The sequence below is a fragment of the Haemorhous mexicanus genome, chromosome 1 (assembly GCF_027477595.1).
Source record: "Haemorhous mexicanus isolate bHaeMex1 chromosome 1, bHaeMex1.pri, whole genome shotgun sequence".
NCBI classification, from domain to species: domain Eukaryota; kingdom Metazoa; phylum Chordata; class Aves; order Passeriformes; family Fringillidae; genus Haemorhous; species Haemorhous mexicanus.
Genome location: NC_082341.1, coordinates 125552287 through 125577714, shown reverse-complemented (window position 1 = coordinate 125577714; position 25428 = coordinate 125552287). Strand labels below are relative to the sequence as shown.

At 38.8% G+C, this 25428-nt stretch overlaps 1 protein-coding gene across 8 annotated transcripts in view; it reads left to right on the top strand.

Moving 5' to 3' along the window:
• Positions 1-25428, top strand: part of EYA1 (EYA transcriptional coactivator and phosphatase 1) — a 159212-nt gene that overhangs the window by 88312 nt on the left and 45472 nt on the right. For 4 of the 8 annotated variants that reach the window (XM_059862089.1, XM_059862063.1, XM_059862116.1 and 1 more), the window contains 7 exons: positions 939-1008; positions 1413-1558; positions 5604-5741; positions 12277-12359; positions 12775-12961; positions 23622-23761; positions 24962-25045. In XM_059862089.1, coding sequence (XP_059718072.1) covers positions 939-1008; positions 1413-1558; positions 5604-5741; positions 12277-12359; positions 12775-12961; positions 23622-23761; positions 24962-25045 — 848 coding nt within the window. The remainder of the gene's footprint in view (positions 1-938; positions 1009-1412; positions 1559-5603; positions 5742-12276; positions 12360-12774; positions 12962-23621; positions 23762-24961; positions 25046-25428) is intronic. The other 4 variants (XM_059862097.1, XM_059862080.1, XM_059862108.1 and 1 more) reach the window with 3 other exon arrangements.

The window sequence follows — 25428 nt, the reverse complement described above, 5'->3', positions numbered from 1 at the left end:
GAGGGGTAATTATGTGTGCCTTGTTTATTTCCAAGCACTTAGCAATAAGGCCTGCTGTTTCTCGGGCTGTCTGATCTTACAGTAGTCTCATAACCTGCTGCTGACCCTTTCCTGGCAAAGGCTCCCAAGCCCACCTTGGGACCTAGAGGAGAAATGACACCCAGACAGTAACCAGAGAGGGAAGGGCTCCCAAAAATATCGTCCTGAGCAGAGGAGGCCAGCAGAGCTGCCACGCTCTGAGCAGCACCCAGGGATGCTGACAGAAGTGAGCAGTGTTGGGGGAAGGCTTCGTGTCCGCAGCGCTGCTGGGGCTGCTCGCGGTGCAGCCTCCGCCGCTTACCTGTTTCACTAACAGCACCTTGGACACCCTTCTGCAAAACTGATTTCCCTAAGGCTGAAAGCATTTTAGACAGCAGATAAGGTGGAAGAAAATAGAAGTGTAATAAGGTAATACATAGTCTGTATTAGGAATTTTTTTTTTTTAAAGAGAGGCGCGTGCTCTGAAGCGGGCCATGTGTTTTCAATCGAGGCACGCATAAAGCTCCTTCATAAAATGTAGGTCTTAAAAATTCTAAAAGTTAATAAAATGTTGCACTTGAGATATCAACAATCCTTTGAAAATATGAAGGGAAATGTTTCCATTAGGAAATAGGTTGTTTGCATTGAAAATGTTGCCTGTGTGCAACCAAAGAATAAACTACGGCTCAGGAATTGTACAAAGGGGCAATTTAGTATTTGAGATTTGCAATCAAGATTTTAATGTTAAGCATTCCTGTATAGTTCCCCATAAAATATTATTTTCTATCTGAGGTATCAATGATATTATTTGAATTTAATTAAAATCTTGTTAATACTCTGAAATTCTATTAGGAAAAATAATATTTATCTTTGGTGTGTGTATTTACACTTCTGTATGCTTTCTTTTCTCCTTGGTGCAGCAATTGGAAGCAGTGGTTTCAGCCCAAGACAAACACACCAGTTCTCCCCACCACAGATTTACCCTTCCAAGTATGATATCTTTTTAAAATAATAATAGTAGTAATAATAATAATAACTGGAATGGGCAGATTTTAACCTCATTTAAAATAATAATTGAGTCCATCTGTTAGGCTATAATTTGAACTGCAGCAGCTTCTAGGGAAATTTTTTTTAAATGCTAAAAATGTATTTGAAAAATATTTGTAAAGTGAATATTTCACTTTTTCTTTAATTATTGACTTCTTATTGTTTCTTTATTATTATATTATTCTTATTGTTTCTTTCTTATTTTGTCTCTTAAAGTTTCCATTGTCTAGCACAGCCTATGATTATGTGTTAATGAAGCAGCAGGATTATTATAAGGCTAAAAATAAGTACGTGCATGTCTGTCTAATGCAGTGTCTGTCCTATTTTCTGTCCCTTGTAATCAATAGCAGACCCTACCCACATATTCTCCCTACCCCGTCCTCACAAACGATGGCTGCCTATGGGCAGACACAGTTCCCAGCGGGAATGCAGCAAGCTACAGCCTATGCCACTTACCCCCAGCCCGGCCAGCCCTACGGAATCCCTTCCTATGGTAAGAAATCCCGGCCGTGCTCTTTTATTCCTCAGGTAAATGCTCTTTAGATCAAGCCTCTGTGACCCTTAGGTTAGTGCTTAGTGGGACAGCACCAGAGCATTTCTTGTGGAAGGCTGTTAGTTTTCTCACCATGGAATGAGTGATGTTTAATTTATGTATTAAAGAGCTAAAAAGGTACTCAAGAAAATAAAACCCATTTTGGGGTCAGGAGGAGAGGTTCATGATTAGCTTTCTGTTGGTGGCGTCAAAAGTGCAGCAGTGGAATGGGAAAAGAGATCTCAGGGTTTCCAGGGCACAGAACCCAGCCCTGGTGACTTGCTCAGGGCTCTGCTCCCCAGCAGTGCATGAGGTTACATCGGGATGGAAAAGTCTGAATTTCAGCTGGTACAGATTACTAGAACCCAGATGAATCTGAGAGGCTATGCTGATTTTCAGCAGGCAAAAAAACTGATTCAAAAATGCCTCCATCAAAAAAAAAAATCTAATTTTCCAATGTTTTAAAACTCCCTGGAGGTGAAAATTGAGGTAAATTGCCACTAAAGCTCTGTCTGCCTGATGAAGGAGATAGTACTAAGTAGCAAATATTTCCCAAAAAATTTAATTTAAAAACAAGCTGCCATGGGTGAGACCATTTTCCTGCCAGAATGTCTGCTGGCAGACCACATAGCAGTGCAGCAGCAAGGATGCATTATTAGAAAATAGGTCTTATATTCCTCTGGGGTAATATTTTAAAAATATACAATCCACATGCTTTGAGCAGTATATTTTGTAAAAATATGTTCAGATAATGTAAGTTTTATACCAAAAGGACAGAACTTGCCATATAAGCTGTTCACTTTAAAAGTATTAAAAGTTTTAAGTGCAAAACTGGTGAATATCTCATCTTGAAGTCTGCAAGTTGAAAATCCACTGGATCTCAAGTATATCTGATGGCAGATTATGATGAACACTAGGCAAAAGAAATACATTATTTTCCCCCTTACTTTAAAATAGGTTTCTAAGTATAAATTGGATGTTTCAGTTTCAGTTCAAATGCACGTATTTTAAACTTACACTGTGAGATGGAGAGTCTCGGACGCACACACCCACACACACAAGAGCTCCTGTTGCTGATGAGATCTTGTCTGCTAATTCCATCTGGGTCAGGGGGGATGATAACAGACAGCCCTATTCCCCACCCTGCTTTTGTTGACCTGTGTTTCCTGTGGACACCTTGTGTTCATACTTGGCTGACTGCTAGGCTTGGGCCTAGCAGTGACTTTTTTGTATTTTGCTTGGTTCTTCTGGATTAAATCCTGACCTCACTGAAGTCAGTTCTAAAATTCCCACTGACTTCAGCCAGGCCTTGATTTCACTGCTTGAGTTTAGCTGTCTCACTGTCGTCGGAGCTGTAATTGAGAGTTGCTTTACTTGGCAACTGCTTGCGGGGGTTAACATGCTTGCCTGCTCTTTTGTTTTGGTTTGGTTTTTTGCCTAGTCCATCCCCCATGCCTAGGACTTCAGATAAATTTGCAATGTTTTACATTGCAGAGCTTACTTTTGACCACTGAAATCCTCAGCTCCTGAGCCAAGAGAATTTTTATGTGCTTTGTTCTTTTCAGACTTGTGCCTTGTGGCTGGTGCTAAGGTGCTCCTTGCTGATGTACTTTATAGGAGAAATATTTAAAAGCAAATAACCATCAAAAAGTTTTAGGACTTAACATATATTTTTTGCATAATGAAGGCATGCCATATAGTCTATGCTCCCAAGTGAAACTGGGGAGCATTAGGACGCTCATTTGCAATAGGCAAGAGCTGAAGCCTTGCTTAGAGCCAAAATTCTACTCTTTGATCTGCAGTTTAGACCCCATGTACCCCCTGTCTTGCCTTTCTTTCATCCAGGCAGAAATCTTACAGCAGTAAAAAGGGAGAAGACTTATGCCTATGTGAAAGAAAAACTTAGCTGAGGCCTCTTTCTTTTTGTTTCTTTACTCTGGATGTACTGTAAGAAAGAGTATTTGTGAGTTCCTGTATCTGCCTGCCTCAGGTTTTCTCTCTAGAGTAGAGTTTAGGAAGGTGCTCAGCTGTACCTCTAGCCTCTTTATTTTTCCAGTTCCCCACCTCCACAGCCATGCAGCCATGCAGGCAGGAAGGGGGGTGGAGGGGATTGCCATTGACAGCTGCTGCCCTGGGGCTCCTGGCTCTGCTTCATCTGCAAAGCCCCTGAGGAGGCTGGAGAATTTCCTGAAGCTCTTTCCTCCTGCCCGCTCCAGCACCAGCATCTAGCAAGGCTCTGCTTACCCGCTTCTTTACCTTCCAGATCCTGGCAGTCCTCTTGTGTCACTGTCCCTTCCCGCTTCCTTGAGTACAATAGACTTGGGAGAAGGGAGCATCAAGGTTTGATGAGTGAAGGCTTTGGGAATGAGAGCAAGTGTGAGAGTAAGTCCCAGGAGATGAAAGGCTCTTCATAGCACAGAGGTTTGCAAAAGGGCATGTCAGTGCCAAGTTGTCTTCACTCAAGTGGCATCCTCCTATTGCTGCTTTTGTTCATCTCCCGCTCCGTCCGAGATGGAGAGTTGGATCAGGCTGCTTAGGGAAATTTAGACTAGAAATTTAATGCTTGATTTAGTTAAACTTTCTCTAAGCTATATTTAATCAGCATTTCAGAAGTCCTTAAACAGCTAACAAATAGGGGTTGTTGATACCAAACCATCCACAGCAGGAGTTTCCCCTTGGAAATGAGGTGTCGAGATTTGTCATTCGAACTGCTTAATTGTAACATGAAACAGAAGAATCGAGTAAGCATCAGGGAAAAACAAGCAAACACATTTAGCTCAGCAGTTAGAAGGTCTGGCAGAAGGAATTGAGGTTAATTAATGACAACAGTTGAAAAATAATTACTTAGATGGTAGAAAACATGCTGCCATTTGTATATAGGGAGGTATTGAAATTTTGCCAACGCAGTAATTTCTGAGCCTGCTCCTACCTTGAAACATTGTTGAATATTGTCTAAAGAAAAATCCAACCAGGAAATGAACTTAGATTAACAGTAATTTTCAAAGGAATGTTACTAATTCACACTTAGTTAATTCAGTTCAAATATTGTTGGTTTCTGAACAATGAGTTATCACTGAATGCCACAGTGAAACCTAAGAATATTGTATCACTTCTCCATTACTTTGGCTATAATTATTTTAAATGGTAGTTTATGTTGGGACAACCTTATAATTAAGACTAAGAGACAGGGGCTGAATTGTGTGCATTTTCTCAGTATTTTGCCTGCTGATATTTGCTTGCTCATTGCCTTACAAATTGAGGAAAGAGTCACTGAAACTGGGCAGCAAGTCATTCACTGATCAGACTTTGGATTATTTTATAACTAAATTTAGAAGTGAGAGAGTAATGTGGTATTTAATGGATTTCTCCACCAGTGCAGATTAATATCTCTGCTATGTTTTTCCCAGTTCAGGAGATTGCTTCAGGAGTAATTCCTGTCTCTTAGGTGCTTATTTGTTAAGAACTAAATTAATGTTTAATTACCTTTGAAAAATCATCATTGCACTTAATACTGCTAGTTTTCTTTATCCACGTCTAATTCTTATAAAAACCATTCTTGGAGCTGTGTGATTTTCCTGTAGAAATAATATACAATGCAATTTTCATTTATGTCATTAATGGGTAGATGGCAGGAGATCTTGGCTATGCTATGCTTCATTAAATTCATATAAAGTTGCTAATCTAGCTCTGTGTAATGTCGTGAATATATGGAAAAGTTTGCCTCTGGCAGGAAAGGAAAAAAGGAATAATGCAACTTCCTGTTCATGTATAAATTTCTTTTGCAGTTATTGGAAACACAGTTTTGAATTTAACCTCTCCCTGGTGAACTTCAGTTTTCAGTGTGCTCTTAGACTGCCATTACTGTATTAATTTGTGCATGCTCTCAATATTTGTTCTCTCAGGCAATAGTAGGTGTATGTGTTAAAATGACTGTTAATTAAGTGATTTTATTTTCCATCCCTGTTTGAATATGAACAAATAGATTTGCTGTCACTAACTGATTTAGGTGCATTGTGGGCAGGCATCAAGACAGAAGGTGGATTGGCACAGTCACAGTCACCTGGACAAACAGGATTTCTCAGCTACGGTGCCAGCTTTAGCACACCTCAACCTGGACAGGCTCCCTATAGCTACCAGATGCAAGGTCTGTATCTGTATAAACAGATATTACCATTAATTAGATATTGTTAATGCTATGATGGGGTTTTTTTTTCTCCTTATCTTGTTATATTCCTAGAATAAAAGTGAATGTTTGCTTAAGCTCTTAATTCTGATTTTATTGCAGTTGTTGATGAAATTATGATTGCCTTTGCTGAGAGAGCAACAGGCCAGCTCTCAGCAGTTTAGAGGACCCCTTCCTTCATTAAATTTTAAATAGTGAAATATTTTAGAGTTGTTACAGTAAAAAAATCAGTATCTCTGAATAGCAATTGTTCAGCAAATAGTGAATGAGACAAAGCTAGTCCTGTAAAACGTGACAGGATTATGAATTTAGGAAGTGCCAAATATAATTTGACACCTGAGCATGTTCGAGGAGGGAGAAGAAGATAAAAATACCTACTGCAGCTGTGGAGGTAGCTAAGTAATGATTGAAGTCTCTTTCTTTGAAGTCTATTTAAAAGCTGTAAGTCTTTGTATGTGCAGGCTATTATTATCAATTATATTTTCTAGCTGTACTTGCCTGTTTAGTGTACTTATTGTCTTTCCACCTTGTTCTCCCAATTCCTTTTCCCTCTTCTGTATTGAGAAGTCACTGGCTGTGCCTGGTTCTGTTCACCACTTAACAGATATTTTTAAAAAATCTTTGTTTACCTGAGATAGTTAATTTGGGATGTCTGCTGCAGGCCTTTTCACCTCTGAATTTGGCAGTAGGTATTAGGTGTGTTGCACGTTTTGGAATTGTTGAAATAAGTCATCAGTCACAGAAATGGACCACATTTTTTTGTAAGTTTAGCACCTTTGTATATTATCAAGCTCAGTCTAAGCTGTGTGCCACCAAGTAAACACTCCATGAAATGCCTTGAGGCAGAAGTGCTTTCAGAGACTAAGTGAATAAGATTTTGCTTTTGTTCCACAGCTTTAAGGATATATTGATCCTTTACTTTGCTCAGACACAAGAGAGATGTTTTTTGTTGCATTTTTTAAAATCTCCTTTTGAACTGCGTGTTGAGTAGTTCCATAGGGCAGAAGTGACCATCTGACATCTCAAATTTTGCTGATTTATGGTGTGCTCTGACAAGCAAGAGGGACAGGACCAGAGTAGCACACGGATTTTCATCTACATGTTGAATAGTGATTATCTTCTCCTCATCAGAGTAAATATAACCAAACAAGGTTACTGGTTTTTCTTTCTGCAGACAGCTACACAAAAGAACTCAAACAAACACACCTCCACACCCATCTCCCCCCCTCCAAAAATCCTACCTCTCTGTAGGAGAAAGCTCAAAACTCTTGCCAGCAGCAGCTAAAATGAACTTCTGAATCAACATTTCAGCTTTTAAGGAACTGATAATTCACAGTTGCTAGGAAATAGTGTGATTGAAAAATCCTGTCTGGGCTGCCTATAATTTCTATTGCAGTAGTGCCTTCATGCCGCAGTCATATACTGGGATCCTGTTGTGTTAACTTCTACAGGCAAATAAAAATACAGTCCATAGAAGTCGGAGGCTAAAGTTAAACACACAGACTAGAAGAGCCTAATGAAACAATAAAGCTGACACTGTTTATGTATAATAAACAATTGGCACCCCATACTGGTTATCTAACAGCTCTAAAGGTGTTTTTTGAAAGATCTTGAGCAGAGGGATGTCAATAAAAAGGGATTTTTAGGGAGGACAGGGAAATAGTTTTACAGATGTCTATGGGAAACTCATTCAACAGAGGGAGGGAAGGGGGAACAGCAAAGGATAATGTAGAGAGTGCTTGGAAAATTTTAAGTGAAAGCTGTAAGTAATGTGAATGCTGGCATTAGTAGTGCAAAGCTAGGACTCCGTCAATAGACTGCAAAGAGTCTGGCATAAAGAGTATGGCTTTTTTTCCTTTGCTATATGCAAAATTTGTATAAGATCAGAATTTTCAAGCTCAGCAAAGGGTGACAGTTGTCAAGAGATGGAACAGTAACATCTTGGAAAGCATTTCATCTGTGTACTTTGAGAGGCAAGGATCTTAAAATATTCTGCAAAAAGAAATATGTTAAAGATGACCCAGTTGGGAAGCTCTAATAGGAAAAGGATCAGAAGCACTGATTTAGTGATGGAATTGTCTGCAGGGCTTAGGGGGGAGGGGGGTCTTACTCTGGGTTGTGCTATAGCTGGGCTGTGCTTGGGCTGAGAGCTGCCCACCTGTGGAAGTCAATGGATCACTGACAGTCTGGCTTGGGCAGAAGAGCCACAGGTCAGACTTGGAGCATCCCTGTGGTGTGTATGTCCTTTCTGTTGTGCTCATAAACAGCACAATGTGTGGGTGAGGGAAGGACTGGCCTTCTACAGGAACCTTAGAGACCATAAGATTGGAAATAAGGAGAATATTTCAAATGAAAGGACTAGAGGAGTTGTTAGTTGCTAAGTAGAAAAGAATCACATTTCTGAACAGGTCTTTCTTGCAGTTAAATGTTTGACAATATGTGTCTGTATTACACATGAGAATATATGTCTTTGTAATATTTTCATTAAGTAAACTTATGTATTTGAAACAACTCTAAATTGACTTAATTCTTCCTTTTGATTGAACAGCTGTTGAAAGTAAACAGGAACATTTGTTTCTCTTTCCTGATTTAATTTTGGAAGGAGAACCTATTCATAATTTCAACTATTATTTAAGGACAAAATTGATTCTCATGACAGAAGACGGGGTTACTGCTGCTGCTATTCAGTTGTTTGTGCAGAAACCTCCAGAGAGGAAAATGAGTTTATTCTCCCTTTTCCCTCTAGCAGTATATGGGCAGGCTGCAGCCCCAGCCTTGTCATAGCCTGCAATAGCTGTTCTTCATCTCCTGCGTGCAGCTGCTGAGCTGCTAAATGGAGATAATGGATCCCACAACCTACTCCTCAACCGAGCGTTACATGACAGCGGCTCGGGGCCCTGCTGGCATTCCTGCCTGCGGCAAAGGGGATTTCCTAGCGGCCTTGCAGTTGTCCTGCTCGTGTTCCCTGACTGGGGTTACCTCGTGCTCCAAAGCTTTGGAGTTAATTTTGGTTCCTCTCCCTGGGATGGATGTCTCCCTGCAATGCAGAGACGCTGCCTCGCAGTGCGTGTGCAGCCAATTAAACCCAGTGCTTTTCCTGACCCTGCTAAAATTACAGCGTCATTAGTCACCGAACAATAGCGGGGGGAGAGGCTGCCAACTTATGAAAATTGTAAGGAGAATTGCTGCCTGTGACTCCTTGCTAAGTTTATTCTGGTAATTGGATTTTTGTTTGTCACAAATTTCTAATCTCAATAAGGGAGCGTGCATAGGGGCGAGGGTGAGAAGAGGACTCAGGCGGTTCTGAGACCCATCTCCCCACTCCCCCCTCCTCCCCCCCGCTTACTTTATTTAATGAGTGTGTTCCTTAAGCTGTTTTTCATATAAGTTGCTTCATAGATGTTGAAAGACCACTTACATGACTAATGGCTGTGGGAATGGGCCGTTGCTCCTATATTGGCAGATTTATAAGGATTGCACAGTGAGGATAAATGGAGTGGAGGAGGGCTGGGGGAAACAGCAAGGAAAGAACTCCATTTGCAAATGTCTTATTTGGGTCTCCTTCGATTGTGATAAAAAGCATGGCTTGCACCCTCCACCCAAGTACCCTACCACTGGAAGGGTGCTAGACCTGTGATGAGCACTAGCATTGTTTTAGTTACCGAGACTGTGATGATAGAGAATAACTATCCCATTGGTTTGGGAATTCAACCGTAAAAAAGTAAACGTTAAGGTATTTGGTTATTATTATACAGTATAAAAATATTGTGCTGGATGGCTAAGCAGTTACTAGGACAACAAGGGGGAGTTTGCCAAGGATTTTTAAACACTGTAAGCAAACGGAAGAAACCTTGAGCTTAAATAGCCCATCTGGCCGTCTAAGGCTTTCCCAAGAGAGCTGCACTAAACTTCTGCCACATACATTGTACCCTGATGATAGACATAGCCCATGGCAAGGAGACTGAGCTAGGAAAGCAAATGGGCTTCTGTGGCCAATACACGGGGGAAGACCTTATCCCGTGCCCGCGGCAGCCCAGGGCGCGTCCCGCACCTGGAGCGCGCCCTACTCCCAGCAGGGTCCGGCCGCCTTCCGATGCTGACTGGGATTCCCAGCTTTAATGTGGGTCAGAGCTCTTTGCAAAATAGACCTTTGACCTGCAATTTACAGCTTTTATCACATTTTAAAGCTATGTAGCCAGTCAACTTAGGGCAGTAAAGCTTGCATGTTTTGTAGTGATTCTTATTTTTGTGTTTGTTCGGCTAAGGCAGGATAGCGGCTCTATGCCATGTTATGGCTGAATATTTAAAAAACAATTTGCAAAATCTGGAGTATTTTAAAAACAACTTCAGGCAACTGTAGTTCTGGGTGGCCCACAGAGCTGTTTCTGAGAAACCTGCTTCATGTTTGTTACGGTCTAGGAGACCCTTACCCCTCCTCCATAGAAGCCAGTGCTGACCATGAGATGAAAGAGAGATCTGCATGTTAGTGTGTGTGTGTGTGTGTGTGTCTTTGTCTGAGAGGGAGAGATGCTGGCTGGCATGTAATTACTTTTATCATTTGCTCTTGCAAATTATTTTCCAAACTTTCTGAGAAAGATAATATATTCCTCGCACAAAGTCTGGGTTTTTTTCTACTTATGACTATGAGAGGCCTTTTATATCTTTTTAGAATGGCTCAAACTGTGTGCCTTTAAAACCTGGGTTTGAAAATATTACTGCATCTTCAAAAAACCCTACACAAATAAGAAGAGACACAGTGATTTATATTTTTCCAGCCAGAGCACTATTAAAAATAAAATATTATTTCAAATTGCAAATTAAAATATTTTTCAGCTGTATTTTTGGCTTTCGTGTTTGTCACAATAAAAAAAAATAACATCTGTTTTCCAATTTTAAATTAAATTTAAAACAACATGTTTTTCTCATTAGTACTGTTTATCTGTACTATCTGCTAAAGTTGGATGTCAACTCTTCTGCTGAAATAATCTGATTTTAGTTCGCAGGATTAGTAGCATCTATCAACAATCAGAGATTTTGCACTAGTAGAAGATAGAAGATAAATGTTTATAATCATTTCATACATTAAGTTTAAGCTTCATCCTTTACTCCCACTGCTGTTGAATTTCTCATCTACTTCTTTGAGACTTAACTTGTATGTGATTTTAGCAACTTTTGCATTTAAATATTTTTCCTTCTGACTCCTCATAGCTATGATACCTATTGGTTTGGTGTTTCTTTGTTTAAGAAAAGTAAATGGCTCACAAATGTCCCTCAGGGGCTGTAGTAAGTATGGACCCCTGCCTGCACTCTGCCCTCTTTGGAGTTGCAAGAAATGTCACTTCTCCCAATGAGTAACCTCTTTTTGGGTTTGGTTATTAATTGAGCTGTGTTGGGTACATCAGAGGATTGGTGCATCTGTGTGCCTGACTCCCTGTTGATTTTCATCCCTTCTTGTCTCCTTTGCTCACCTGCAAGTTTTACTCCGAAGGTCTCTGTATTATCTTTGCACTGAGGCAGATTTTGGTGGTGAGGGAGGCTGCAAACAACCTGTGCACTTTAATAACCTGTGCTGACTGGTGCTCTCCTGCTGGATGAGTTCAATAGGTTGCCTCATTACAGACTTTGTGGTGGCTTACGTAGCTTCACCCTGTGCATCCATATGTCTCAGCTGGTGGCTGTGTCACTCCTGGGTTACAGCCAGCAAGGGCAAGACAGCTGAAAGGGGGTTGCTGCCCTTTTAGTGGAACAGCTTCTCAGGTTGGGTATTAAACGAGAGCTCCATCTGTCTATTTTTGGTGGCTCGTGAAAGCTGGAGGAGGGAGATGAAGGCAGTAATTCAGTCTCTGGGCTAAATTCCATCTTGGGTCTCCCTTTTCAGAGAGGTACTTTTTTTCTCTTGTGTCATGCCCAGTACGCTCTGTCAAAAGAGGAAAGGTTTGCAGCCCAAGGCTGTCTCTGATCGATTAGTGAGTCCTAATGGCTTTGCAGGGGGACTGAGCTGTTTGGAGCAGGGAGTTATGGCTTTTGCAGCTCCTGTGAGGGACTGAGGCTTGGGGAGGGGAAAGGACACAGCTCTCAAAGGTGGCAGGAGAAACAGAGCCAGCAGACTTTCATGAGGGGAGATGGTGTCTCTTGGGACAAGGTTTTTGTTCAACAGAAAAAAAAAAAAAAAAAAAAGAAGTAGAGAAACCCTCATTACTTCCACAGTGCTGGGTGCTATTCAGAGGGGTGTGATAGCTGAATTTTCAATCAGACCTGAGGTGGGTCCAAAGTTCCAGTCTAAATTTCAAGGGGATTTTTTTATTGTAATAATGAAACACAGAATGTAAGAGCTATGAATTATCACTTTCTAAGTATTAACATGTTGTAGAGCTGAATTGGTCAACATATGGGAAATATTACAAATATGCCATAATGTTATGATATAATTGTGTGATAGAAGTTATTTTCCAATACTTTGTTTTAGTAATTCACATAATTTTTCTTTTCATTTCAGGCAGCAGTTTTACAACATCATCAGGAATATATGCAGGAAATAATTCACTCACAAATTCTACTGGATTTAATAGTTCACAGCAGGTAAATTTGTAAATAGGAGTTCAGCAAACTTTGGCAAACTTTAAATTCTCATCTGCTGAAAAAATGTAGCTCTCAAAAAGCTTGTTGAAAGAAATTGTCATCTTTCAAGTTAAACTAAAGTTTATAAATGTTTTTCTTCAATCTGTCATCTTAGAGCTAATTGTCAGAGGTTGATGTTCTTATTCACACATCTTCAGCAGTGTGTCTGATAAACTGCTTGTATGAGGAGACATACTAAATTATGTGTAATTTAGATTTCGTTTTACTGCCTCACAGTTTTAGGTCCTACAGCATCCAGTCCAGGAAAGTCTCAAAGTGCTCAAAGTCTGACATGTGTTTGTAGTTATATTTTGGAATTTATACTGAAAAGTAGCAAAACTTTGATGGACTACTCAGTTGCTTTTTTGTCTTGCAGGAATATCCCTCTTATCCCAGTTTTGGCCAGGGCCAATATGCACAGTATTATAATAGCTCACCATACCCTTCACATTACATGACAAACAGCAACACCAGCCCTACGACACCCTCCACAAATGCAACATACCAGCTTCAAGAACCACCATCTGGCATCACCAGTCAAGCAGTTACAGATCCTGCAGCAGGTAATTACATGGATTTTATGGTCCCTATGAGGCACGTTTTTGTAAGTTGAAAGGGGATTGAATTGGATTTTTTTTTGTGTAGCTGTTGATTTTTTTTATTATTATTTCTTAATCCTGAGCCTGTGGCATATCTTGGACAGATTTTAACAGAAAATAGAGCAAAGAAAAAGGAGGATTGGTAACAGTTTTAAAGCTTATCTGGAATGCAAGTGGTTTGTATTTATTTGTAAAGTGTGTTAAAAATTGCAGGGTATGGATAAGTCTTTACAGTAAACAAGAACCTGGTGCTTTTAAGTTCTGTATTCATTAAGATAAACCCTTTTGATTTTTCTTAAATAAAACTGAAGTCAAGAGGCCTTCAAACCATAACCCAACTGTCTACTTGAAAGAGAGCTTTTGAGTTCTTTATTTCAGAGGACATAATAATGCTTGCAATAGAAAAATTGAGCAAGTGTTTCCATCTTAAGAAAAGATTTTCAGTAGCTTATTCTTTTTCCTAGTCATTTTACCTTTCTTGGTGGAATTTGGCAGTCCTTTACTAGTTTAGATACTTTTCAAACATTTATGCCAAACTTATCCAGCTGTTTTTGGAAATGAGGGGTGAAAAATACTTTTCTCATCATTAAAAAAATGTTAAAATCCATCTTTTTAACAGATCAAGCATGTCAGTCATTAGTAGATGGCAGAAGTATGAAGTCTGTCAGAGAGAAAGTCCAAGGTTGCAGATGTGTTTCTTAGTGATGCAGGAAGAAGCAGTTATGATTTGGCAGTGGTATCAGGTGGTTTTGTTTCGGGCTTCTTTGGGATGAGGTTGGTTTTAGTTCTCTTGAAGCAATTGATGGGACTGATCTATGTGCAATGCTAAATTTACTATTATTTGCTAGGCCTCTGTTGCTTTTCTGCATGAGTCTGCACCTGAAGAAAATGTTATGCAGTGTTGTCTTTTTTGAGACATTTGCTGCAAGTAGGGAAGAAAATACAGCTGGTGTGTACATTTATATATACACGAGGTCATGTGTGTGTGCTGTATTTGAGAAGGGAATCTTTCTAAATATATGAGTGCTTATTGGGGTCTGTGGCATTTAGATATGGATGCATATTGATGTCTGCATAATTATCCTGCTTTTCACTTTTAAATTTTTTTTGGTTTTGTTTTCTTGTGATTTTGTTTGCTTTTCTTTTTAGGTTGGGGGTAGTTAAGTTCCTCTTAGCCCAAAACCCTATGGTGATCAAATTTTAGCTGTTATCAAGATACTAAAATTGAATCATTGTATCATCTGTGTCTTGATCTTTTGCAAAATCTTTGCATGTATTTTTCTAATTGATCTTTATTATAGCATTTACTTCCTAAAAGCTAAAGTAAATGTGCATATGAAGAGAGGAGCTATATTTTTCCCAAGCTCAAACTTAGTGATTTAAAGACTGTCCTCCTGTTTAAAGTTTTCTGTGCTCTGTAAGTCTGAACAAAACTTTTCTCAGTTCCTTTTTAAGAAGTCTTTTTTTTTCTCCCTCACATCTTCCATATTCTTATTATGACAGTTTTGTCTAAAATTTGAAAGAATTTGGTGAGCTTTCTCCTGGATGAGTTCTGCACCTAATCCTTCTTCTAATTTGTTATTTCATGTATTGAAAGCTGTGCACCCATGGATGCCCTACCACTGCTTGCTTAGCCCCTTTTCAGACGTGTGCACACCTCCTCTGGCGTTTCTGAGACTTCCATTTCTTTTCCCAAGACATTAACATTACTGATTTAACAGTTCTGAAAATGTTCCTTCCAGCAGTTTGCAAATAACCACTCTTAATGTGGCTACGGGGTTATCATGGGCTGGCTGCCTCTACCAGAGGCAGAGGCACATTTAGGAAAGTACCTGCTGTGGACCACTCTATTAGAAGGAACTGATGAAAGTCATCTCCATCAATGTGGTTGCAATCAGCAGAAGGTCTAGGGCCAAATTTCTCCATTTTTCTTCTGGCAGTTTTTTCTTTATGCAGTTAGGTTAGGATCAAGCCCATTTAGGGTCCTTCTGGATTGCCTGGAGAGAGATGAACACTTCTAGTTAGAGTTCAGTTTAACAACAGTCTTAATCCTGAGCTGCCAAAGCCTCTCCAGTGGTATGAAAACAGTTTAAAGTGGCTGACATACCAGTGCTGGCTTCCTGAGGAGAAATTAGACAAGAATCTTCTGCTGCCTCACTTCAATGCTGGTAGAAAGGAAGGAAGGAACCATCAGTAAATCCAGTGCTGTGCTTGCCATTTCTCCTTGGACATTGTAAATGGTTGTACTTTTTTCTTGTTGAGGTTTTTTGCTAACCCTCAGCTGAGCTCATACATAGTCTGCTTGGAGGACAAAGCAAGGCTGGACTCAAAGAAAAGAGGGATCAACGTGTAGGAAGGGAATGCTGGTGGAGTGGGGACAAGTGGAAGGCATATTCAACTGAAGGAAATTCATAGTTGCATCAAAAACACAGAACAAAAGAGCAAATTAAACAAATTTTTATTACAATTAGTAAAATTTCTGTAGGCTGTTTGGCCACATCTGCTCAAGTTAGGCTGCTGATTCTTTACCACAACTGGAATGCTTCTTATGAGGGATGGTGGGGAGCAGTGCAGAGCCATTGCATTTAGTAGGATGGGCTCCAGCTGCTGAATTGCGGCTGTCTATCCTTAGACATCTTCTATATTTAAAAAAAAAACATGTAATCCACGTGGTTATGAATTATGCCAGGACAAGCACAGAGCAGCCTTCAGACTTTACAGAGGCACCAGAATAATTTGACAGACATAGGTGATTTCTATGAATTTGGGCCAATAAGTGAAACAGAAGAGTCTGGTAAGAAAAATGTGAAAGGGGGAAAGTAATTATGTGCTCTTGTGACATTTTTAGTAGAGTTTTGCTGACTCAGAAATCTCAGATAATTTCACTTCAAATATGTTTAATTCCTTGTCCAAATATAAAGTAATCCTTTTATGATTTTCCTCAGTTACTAGTTAAATTTGAAAGTTTTTGCCATGCAATCCAGAACATGCAGGAATTCTTGCAGAAAAACCCAGGATTTTCCATGCTTAGTGTTTCTTCTTTCTCTTTGCTTTCAGAATTTGAAACTTTCTTGTACCACAGTCGGGATAAAATCATTCATTGCCCAGATGTTTATAGTCTTTGTATCCATAAATCAGATATTGAAATTAGTGTTATTTTCATGTGAACAAAAGCCTGTATTTTTCTTAGTGATGTAATCAGAAAGTTGCTGATTTTTTTGTCTAAACTGTAGTATCTAAGAGAAGTAATGAGAATTAAAATTATGGAATAGAAGTAGATAAATAAGCAAATATTTGTTCTCCCTTCCAATAGTTAAATTCATTGAAATAGGTTAAGAGTGAACAAAAGCAGTATTTCTTTATGTTTCATGTAGGTAAGCTGTGTAGCTCTTTGCTGCAGGATGTTGGGGATGCAAAAAGTTTATGCCAGTTCAAGCATAACTTTGAAAAGCTCAAATATTAAATTTACGGAGACAACAAGAAATTCTTGATGCACCAGATCACTGGAGACTGGGGATGAATTAGTGCTGTGAGGATGTCTGCTCTTCTTATGCTTTCTTACTTAGTTTCCAGCTGTTTGCCAATGTTGAAACTTACCCTGGAGAAATGGTGTTATGCCCCCATCCACTATGCCTACCCTGATGCTCAAAAATTCTTAGTGTAACATTCATATATTTCTAGGAGTTAATATAGAAAAAAACTACCTTTTCTAAAGCCAGAAGAATTTTCTCTTGCAATATTTCAACTCCATCATCACAAATGGTAATAAAAAGTTCTTGATTTGTGCAATATTTTTTTCATTCAGTCAGAAAGGCTGAATTTATCCTTCTATTTCATATGATGATGTATTTATAATTTATTAAACAGTGTTTCTCACAAGAGAGGCTTGCATTGTTCTTGAGATTCAATCTCTTTCATTTTTCTTGGTTTCTGTAATAAGTGTGTTTAATATATTACTGGAAGGTTTGGGGGTTTTTTCATATTACTCACATACTTCACAATGCAGATTAAAAACCTTACAAGGGCTGTGCCAGCCAGCAAAACTTGGTCTCAGACATGGGCCACTATTTTGCAATTAAAGACTAAACTTCTTTTTCCTTGAGTACTATATCATCTTTAGTATTACAAAAGGGAAAGCAACTTTTACAGAAGTTTTTTTACAGAAGTCTTTACAGAAATTTTTTTTTCCAGAAACTTTTAAGTTTCTTCTTATCTTGTTTCATAACAATAAATTAGAGACAGAAAAGTGAAAGGGGGTAAATAGTTTATATAGACAACTTTTCTTTCCTATATGGAAAGAAATGCAGCTATATTTGCAGTACATTTCTGGTATTCTAATGTTTGTTCTTTTTCATAAATATAAATGAAGAGTAAATCTAGAGGATATATTATACAAAGAAGGAAAATCACAGAAAATTCTGTCAAGACAGGAATTAAATTGGATACGGTGGTGAATGGCAAAGTGCAGTAGTACTGGTTTTGCTTTTCTCATAATGAATGTTCTCCTGGGATGCTTATCTTTGGTTTTGGTGGGATTAAAAGTAACAATGATTTCAAATTCTTTGAAAACTGAACTAATGAGTCAGGAAGAAATAACTAGCAAGGATACAGGTACTACTGGCCCATTGTGGATTGCTTCATGTTTTTTCTTCAACAAAGAATGCTGGAGAACAAAAATCTGGACCACTCTCAGTTGTGGTCATATATAGTTTATAAGTGCTGCTATATATGATATTTTGTCATTATTTTAAATATGCAATCCTAAATCAAAACCTCAACCAGGCCTTGAAATAAATAGTCATTTTTGCCACTATTTTTAACAGTCTGTTGAGAGCTTCTGTCAAGTTTATAATAGCATGCTCTTAATTCTCAATATACAAACATTAAATTTGTTTTTCAAGTGAAGATTTTGACATTTTGTCAAAACAGCACTAGAGATATACTTCTGTGATCCTGCCAGCAGGCATTATTGTGTTTCTTGCAATATTTACTTTGTGCTTTTACTTACTGCTAATACAGTATTATTTTTTATAGACAAGTAAAAAAAAGAACATCAACAAATACACTTGATTCTGCTGCATTGTTTAATCCTGGTCCAGTTGTATGCAAGTAGAAGTTTGTATAGGTGCTCATGGAATTTGTGTTTTGTTTTATTTATGCAAAAGGAAACTTTAATTATGCAAAAGTAAGAAAATCATAGTGGGAGACTGACATATTCAAATTACTTGAATCTTGTATTTTTATTCTGGTACACAGGAGTTGAAATAACACTGGCAAAATGAAGATTTAGGGGAAGCCATTAACCTGGGCACAATCTGAATGGAAAATTTTTTGTACATAGCTACTTGTAGAGACATTTGACTGTACTGAGTACCCTGGACCCACCTCATCCATGTAATTTACATTGTGACATGAGATATGTTTGCTTTGATAATGTGTGTTTACTCTTTTTTGCATAACCTTTCAGAGTAGTAGGGAAAAAATCTGATAAATTTGCAATGCCTTTGTCAGCAGCAAAAGCTCTACCCACACACACACCAGCTGGATTTACCTAGAGACACACTTGATTTTGGGATTTCTGGCATAGCCAGTTTGCCCCAGATTTGTCACTGAACACTAATGCTGTCCATCTAAATCAACAGTAAGAAAGTGCAGCAATTACTGGGGGGGGATTTTCATAACAAACAGAAAAGAATCACAGAATATGGTGCTGCAAATGCTGTCTCTGCAGCTGTACTGTCCGTTCATAAATAATCAAGGTGGTTTTATTTTTGAGATGATGGAAAATTGTCCTGTGTGACAAAACCATCAACACTGCCCAGAGTGATTTATAAAGGGAGGTATAAGCTGATAACTCTTGTGTCAAGTTGCAGTGTTATGGTGCCTTGAAGCATAGAGGAAAGTCTGATATAGTATGGTTCATGTGTTCTAGTTAGGCCAGAATGTAAACATATTTCATTCCTCACAGTTATGTTTTTGTCAGGCTTGATGTCACTGTATGCTACCAGGGGCTGCTACCAGGTCAGAAGCAGGGGAGTGCCAGTCACACCTGGAAAACAAGATATTTGCAGAATCTGGGCTTTAAATGTTCTCTTTCTGACTGACTGTAGAAGTCAAGAGTGGGTCTTTCACACTTATATGGATAAGTGTAAAAGACCCACTCTTCATTTATATTTGGTTCAGAAGAAGGTGAAGCAGAAGTAAGCTATAACATTTAGTGTCTGCCTGGAGCAAAGCACAGAGAGTTGCTATAGCAGGGAGATCTAAAATGATGAGTATGTCCATGGATGCAGGAATAACTGTTGCTACAGTTGCTATTAATACAAATTTGTGTTAACTGTTGCTATTAATACAAATTTGCGAGGGCATTGCAACACAGAGCCACTCCACTGGCAGTCTAGACTGATGGATCCACCAGGCTGTACCCTGCCTGCTGCAGGGCCATCAGCAGGCACCTCAGGAGCATCAAGGACAGGCTAGGCTTGTGTCAGATTTGCCCTGAGCACTTTTCCAGATCCCAGATATTTTTGTCTCAGGGGATTTCCAGACCTGCTATTGTTTGTGTGCTTAGGGTGTGCCTGCATTAGCATTTTAATTTTGAGCAGGGTCTTTTTTGGTGTGAAGCTTTGGCTAAGCAGAGCAGTCCTAGGGAACCCAAGTGGAGTCCTTCCAGTCAAAGCTAACCTGGAAGGTGTCCTCCAGAACAGTTCCTAAATTGCTCCAGCCCCTGCTGAGGGTGCCCAGGAGATTAGATCAGAATGCACTTGCACTGAAATAACCTCTCAGAAACAGCCAGCAGAGCCTGATGTCGTTGCCATCACTTGCCTGATCCCACAGATCCAACTTGCTAATGTGGTGCAGCTGTAGCACCCCTGCATGCTTCACTTCCAGGGATGTCTTCAGGCCCCTCTTGTGAGATTTTGAGAGGCTGGCATGGGGGTTTTTTCTTTGGCAAAATGTGTACAACTCTCATAGCTTTTATCTGAACTCCTTATGTTTAACCAGGCTGCTGCCAGCTCCCTTTGGTGATCTTGCTTTTGTGTTGGAGGCAATGGATCTGATCCTCACCCTCTTCTCTGCTCATGATTAGGTGGAGGGCACTTACTTGGGTTTGTGATGCTCAAGGACAGGATAAAATTGAATTCAGTGCTTTAGAAAAATCATAATTTCACTTGCCTAGTATTAAAGTATGTCTTGTACCATGAAGTCAGCTGAAGTTTAACAAATTAACCTTCTCTTAGCAATGATTATAGAGTAATGAGTGTAGTGATAACATGATTTGTGGCTATGTAAATTGACTTCAGCAAGTCTTTTGATGCCCCTGGCAGCTAAATCTTTTCACTTAACAATTTTAAAAGCAAGCTAGGCTAAGGCAGTTTGGCAGGAATTACAGCAGAAGGATAAAAAGCTGTTTAGGAAATCATGTCCAGAGAGAAGTCAGTGAGAGCTGCAGCAGCATTCCTCAGTGTCTGCCTTGGGCCTAGCACCAGGCCACATTTTCATTAATCATTATGTGACGGAACAGAATGTGTTTGCCTATTAAATATGTGGATGACACCGTGCTGAGAGGGGCTGTGAAGCCTTTGGAGACGGGATGAGAACTCAAAAAATGGAGATGTGATCTGAATAGGAGCAGGTGTGAGGTATACATTTAGGCAGGAATGATGAACTGCACAAATGTGGGAGAGGGAATGTTGGCAGCTTCTTCCAGGCTCTACCTTTCCCTGCAGAGCCCTCTCAGTACTCCAGATATTAGTGGCACACAGAGCAGCCTCAGCCACTGTTGTTTTTCTTTCTCCATAATTTGTCAGGGCTGGGCTTGTCGAGCCTCAGAGCTCAGGTGGACACTGAATTCTTCTACTGGGTTTCCTTATGAGGCCCTGAGAGTGACCATTGGACACTGAGCTGGTGACACAGCCATGCACACAGAGGCTTCCCTTCACGTACATGGAAAATGTTTCTTGCACCCAATGTCATGTTTTCCCCCACTGGTGACTGCTGTCTGTCACACTGACTGCTGTTTGTAGCACTGATCTCCTCAGCAGGCTCAGAAGCTGCAGGTAGTAGCACTGTTGCTTGTTCAGTCATGGGCAAGGTCTGGCCAAGTCTTCAAGAAACAACCAATGTCACTTCTTCCTCAGAGGGTGATCTAGGAATGCCCAATCTAATATTTATGGAAATACTGTAGAAAATGCAAATTTTTTTCTGGCCAATTGGTGTCCAGGGGAGGGTAGCCTGCAGAACATTCAGGAAGTCAAGCTTTGCTTGATTTTGCTTTGCATTATTTTGTCCAGTCTGGTGAGACTGTAGAGAATAAGAATCAGAGTCTAGCAGAGAAGATTGACAGGGAAGGGTTAATCTAACAACAAAGGAGATCTGTGAAAAGTCTTCAAATGCATGCAGGTACAGTGAAGGGAATAATTTTTTCCCCCACTTTCACAGATTAAACTTCTACTGTTGTAATGAATGCTGAAGTTGTATGTTCTGATGATGCAGCTGTTCAAGCAGCAGAGATTTCCTGGAGAGATCCATAAGAGCAGGACAGACAAATCTTTCTTGGGAATGATGGAAGTGGGGTCCTGAGGCAGGGTTGGGAGTCTTTCTGTCAGGTGAGAGTCTGGTGCATCCAGACAGATTACCTGGGAAGAGGAATGGAAATGAGCTTCCACCCAAACTTGCAGCCCTGTGTGTTTAAAATTTTGAATGAAGTATTCATAAGTGAAATTGTTGCAAAGATGGAGAGCTTGATGCCTCTTACAGACAGATTTTCTTCCCTGCCCCCACCATGCTCTGCTCTGTGTCCTCACTCGTTTAGATTTCCTTGTTTGTTTATTTGTCGTGGAGTTTTGTTTATACTCTTTCCATCTCACCTGTTCCCTACTTGTTTTAGTATTACTTCAGCAAGTTTAATACTTTTAGGCATAGCATGTCTGTAAGAAAAATTTCTAAAGCTGGGAACTAAAGCCAAACTCCTAAAAACAGTGTCAGAGACCAAAAGCAGCTGAAATTTAAATTAGTCAATAAAAAAAGTAATTTTTTATTACATCTAAGTTTTGAAGTACATGTTTAGAACATCATATCACCAATATACCTGCTGAAGAAATTCTGGTCTGTTTCTTTTATGGGGGTTTAGTATATGTCAAATGTTTTCAGAAGATTCTCTGCTTAACTTTGAGTTACATCTTAACTTGATCTGCTTTGTTTGATGAAGTCTGAAATATTTAGGTAAATATATAAGGTGAAATGTGAAAGCGATGCTAATTCTCAATGAGTGTAGATTTGAAGGTTGAGCATGAGAATTTCAAGACCTTTTCTTTTCATCCAGCACAAGTAACTGTTATTATTTGGAGTCATTGTGCATATGTGGTGTTACACAGATGTCCAGGGTCTCCTCCTTAATTTAACCTTTGACCTCAACAGGATGTTTTCCTAGGAGAGAGAATCCCTTGTGTGAGAAGTATACCTGTCTGTTCAAGCAGGAATGTTGTAGCAGATTCAAATGAAAAATTTTGTATCTACTGAACTCTAAAGAGTAGTTAATATTAACTGAGCAGTAAAATTAAGAAACATGAAAATTGCAGCTGCCTTCACTAAAGTAGTGTTTTTAGGAAAAACAAAAGACATCATGGTGACCATCAAAATAAATTTCTGAAATTCAGACTATGAGAGGAAGTTTTCAAAAGAGATTTAAAAATGTGTTGTTCCATTTCTAAGGACTGTGGTACTGCAAATTAAATTAATGTGAAGGAAAACTGATGCTCAGTGTATGCTTTGTTGATGTACAAGCAGTCACTATGATAGAGTCTATGGATGTTAAGAGTAGCAAAATATCTTTAAACTTGCATGTTTTCAGAAAAACTCTGCTGTTCTTAACTACATGAATTATCATTCTTTTTGCACCTGTTCAAAACCAGTAAATATTCTTATAAATAAATGTTTCTGTAGCATAATAATTAGCATGCAATACTGTTTGTAAAGATTTGTATCCTGTCTTGAAGGTACTTATTGGAAGTGTTCAGTGCTGATTAGGCCTTTGAAAAGTACTAGAAATACAATCTTCATAGTTGATTCATATTTAACACTTATTAATTTAAATTACCATATGAAAATAAATGTTCTTGTTTATGCTATATCTTGGAATAATTCTATTCTTCTGGCTCAAATGTAGCAATCTAAAAGAGTCTCCAACCAGGCAATTTGGAAAATTTTTCAATTTATACATATCTGGGTTTTTTCCACACCTGGTTGGATTTTTCTTACCCATCACCATGACATTTATTTTAAAACATTTAAGGTTTATAAGTTTCAAAAGCTAGAGTTAAATTAATGTTGTTTTGTGAAAAACTGCTATCCCTTAAAATTTTTTGCCTAATCTTGTAATAATTGAAGGAATGAAGCCATGAAGTTTTTATCTCCTAAGTCTTTCATAGGCATTTACTGAAATGGTTTATCACTCTTTATACATATAATTTGAGCTAGATTGAATTAATTTATAAATCAACATGACCACTTACTGTTTTATATTTAATTATTTTAGTTAGGACTTGGTTTGGTGTAAGCAAGTAAGCTGAACATTCTGAACATTGAACTGAAAGGTAAAAGGGTTCTTTCTTTACTGTGACAGAATACAGTACAATCCACAGTCCGTCAACCCCCATCAAAGATTCAGATTCCGATAGATTGCGTCGTAGCTCAGATGGGAAATCACGTGGACGTGGCAGAAGAAACAATAATCCTTCACCACCACCTGACTCTGATCTGGAGGTACTATATATTAAATATCTTTGGCCTGTTACAGAACTTTATTGTTATTTTGCACAAAGAAGTGTTATTTATGTATCAAAAATAAAGTGGCATTGAAACTCCCTCTTTCCTAACAGTATTTTCATAGGAAATAGGATTTTTCTTCCAAAGAACCTTCTTCAGGAAGAGCTTCTACTTCCTTTGAAAAATACTTTGTGTTTCTTTCTCCTTTTGATTAAACAAAGCAAACAAACAAACAAACCAAAACAAACCAAAAGGAAAAAAAAAAAAGGAGCAATATTTTCCCAAGTCAAAGACAGGTTTTCATTTGGACAAGAGACACTCCCAGCACAATAGTGGGGTTTGTTCTCCCATGCCCTGCTCACATTCCTCCCAGTGGCCCATGGTTTGTGTTGAGAACACATCTCCAATGACACACCACAGCGATGAGTGTCCACACTGCATTACTTTTCCTTTCCAGAAGCTTTCCCCATTTGTCATCATGGGAAATACAATATCACCAGGATTTAAAATGTTTGTATTTGAACACTTTATTTTTCATTAAGTTATCATTTTGTGTGTGGTCAGAGGACAAATTTAAAACACATATTTTCCGTTGTCTCTAAGCAAAAGAATTATTTACTGATGCCATAAATTTTATGCACACATCATCCAAGCTTATAGTTTTTGTTCTTCAGATGCCTTAAATGCATTAAAATTAACATAAGTTAAAGGAAACAAAGTGCTTAGCAGCAATCTACTTTGTTTTGGTTTTAGAGGTAATTTTCAAGGGCACTTACATGAATTTTTGTAAGACTTTTGTTTTGTAAGACTTGCGGAAATACAGAATTCTAACCCAGAAGATTTAATTTTAGATACTTCTCTTTGTTTATTTCAGTTTCTATCTCACATCATGCTTCAAAAATTGCATTTTACAGTTTCATTTTCTGTGTATATTTGACTATACTATAATTCTATTCTAATAGAAGGATTTGATATAATAGCAATAGTAGTAAAAAGCTAACAGATTGTATTACCCTACCCTGGGAAAAAACCCCAACCTGTTAGTTTTGAAAATAAATGGCAAGGAAGCTATGGTTTTAACGTGCTACCATATCAGTACAATTTTCCCATTTTTGTGCTTACTGATTCAAATTTTAACTTTCCATTTCAAGTATTAGCTTCCCAAAGGAACACATTGATTTGATTCTCTTTTTACAGAGAGTATTCATTTGGGATTTGGATGAGACAATCATCATTTTCCATTCCTTGCTTACAGGGTCCTATGCTAACAGATATGGAAGGGTAAGTGTCAAGAAACTGATGGAAATGTTCAGTAATATTTGTTGGTTTATGGTTGATACATCAGGAATACCAGAACATTAGTTGATTTTTAGAGGCAAACTGGTACTGGCCCTACAAGACAAAAAAAAATCAAGCTATTTCATATGTCCATGCTTTGCAGCTGCTCAGCTCTTGTATTCAGTACATATTTAAATAATGTTGGGATACTTGATACTTGGGATAATCAGAGTTAATACTTTGACCACTTGAGGTTTGGTTTGTAGATACAGGTAGTCTGAAACCTGTTGATATCATCAAAATCTGCAAAGATCTGCATCCCCTCAGAGAGTTCCAGGAATGATTGCTATGATGGATTGGCTGTGCTTTGTATTGAGAGGGAAAGA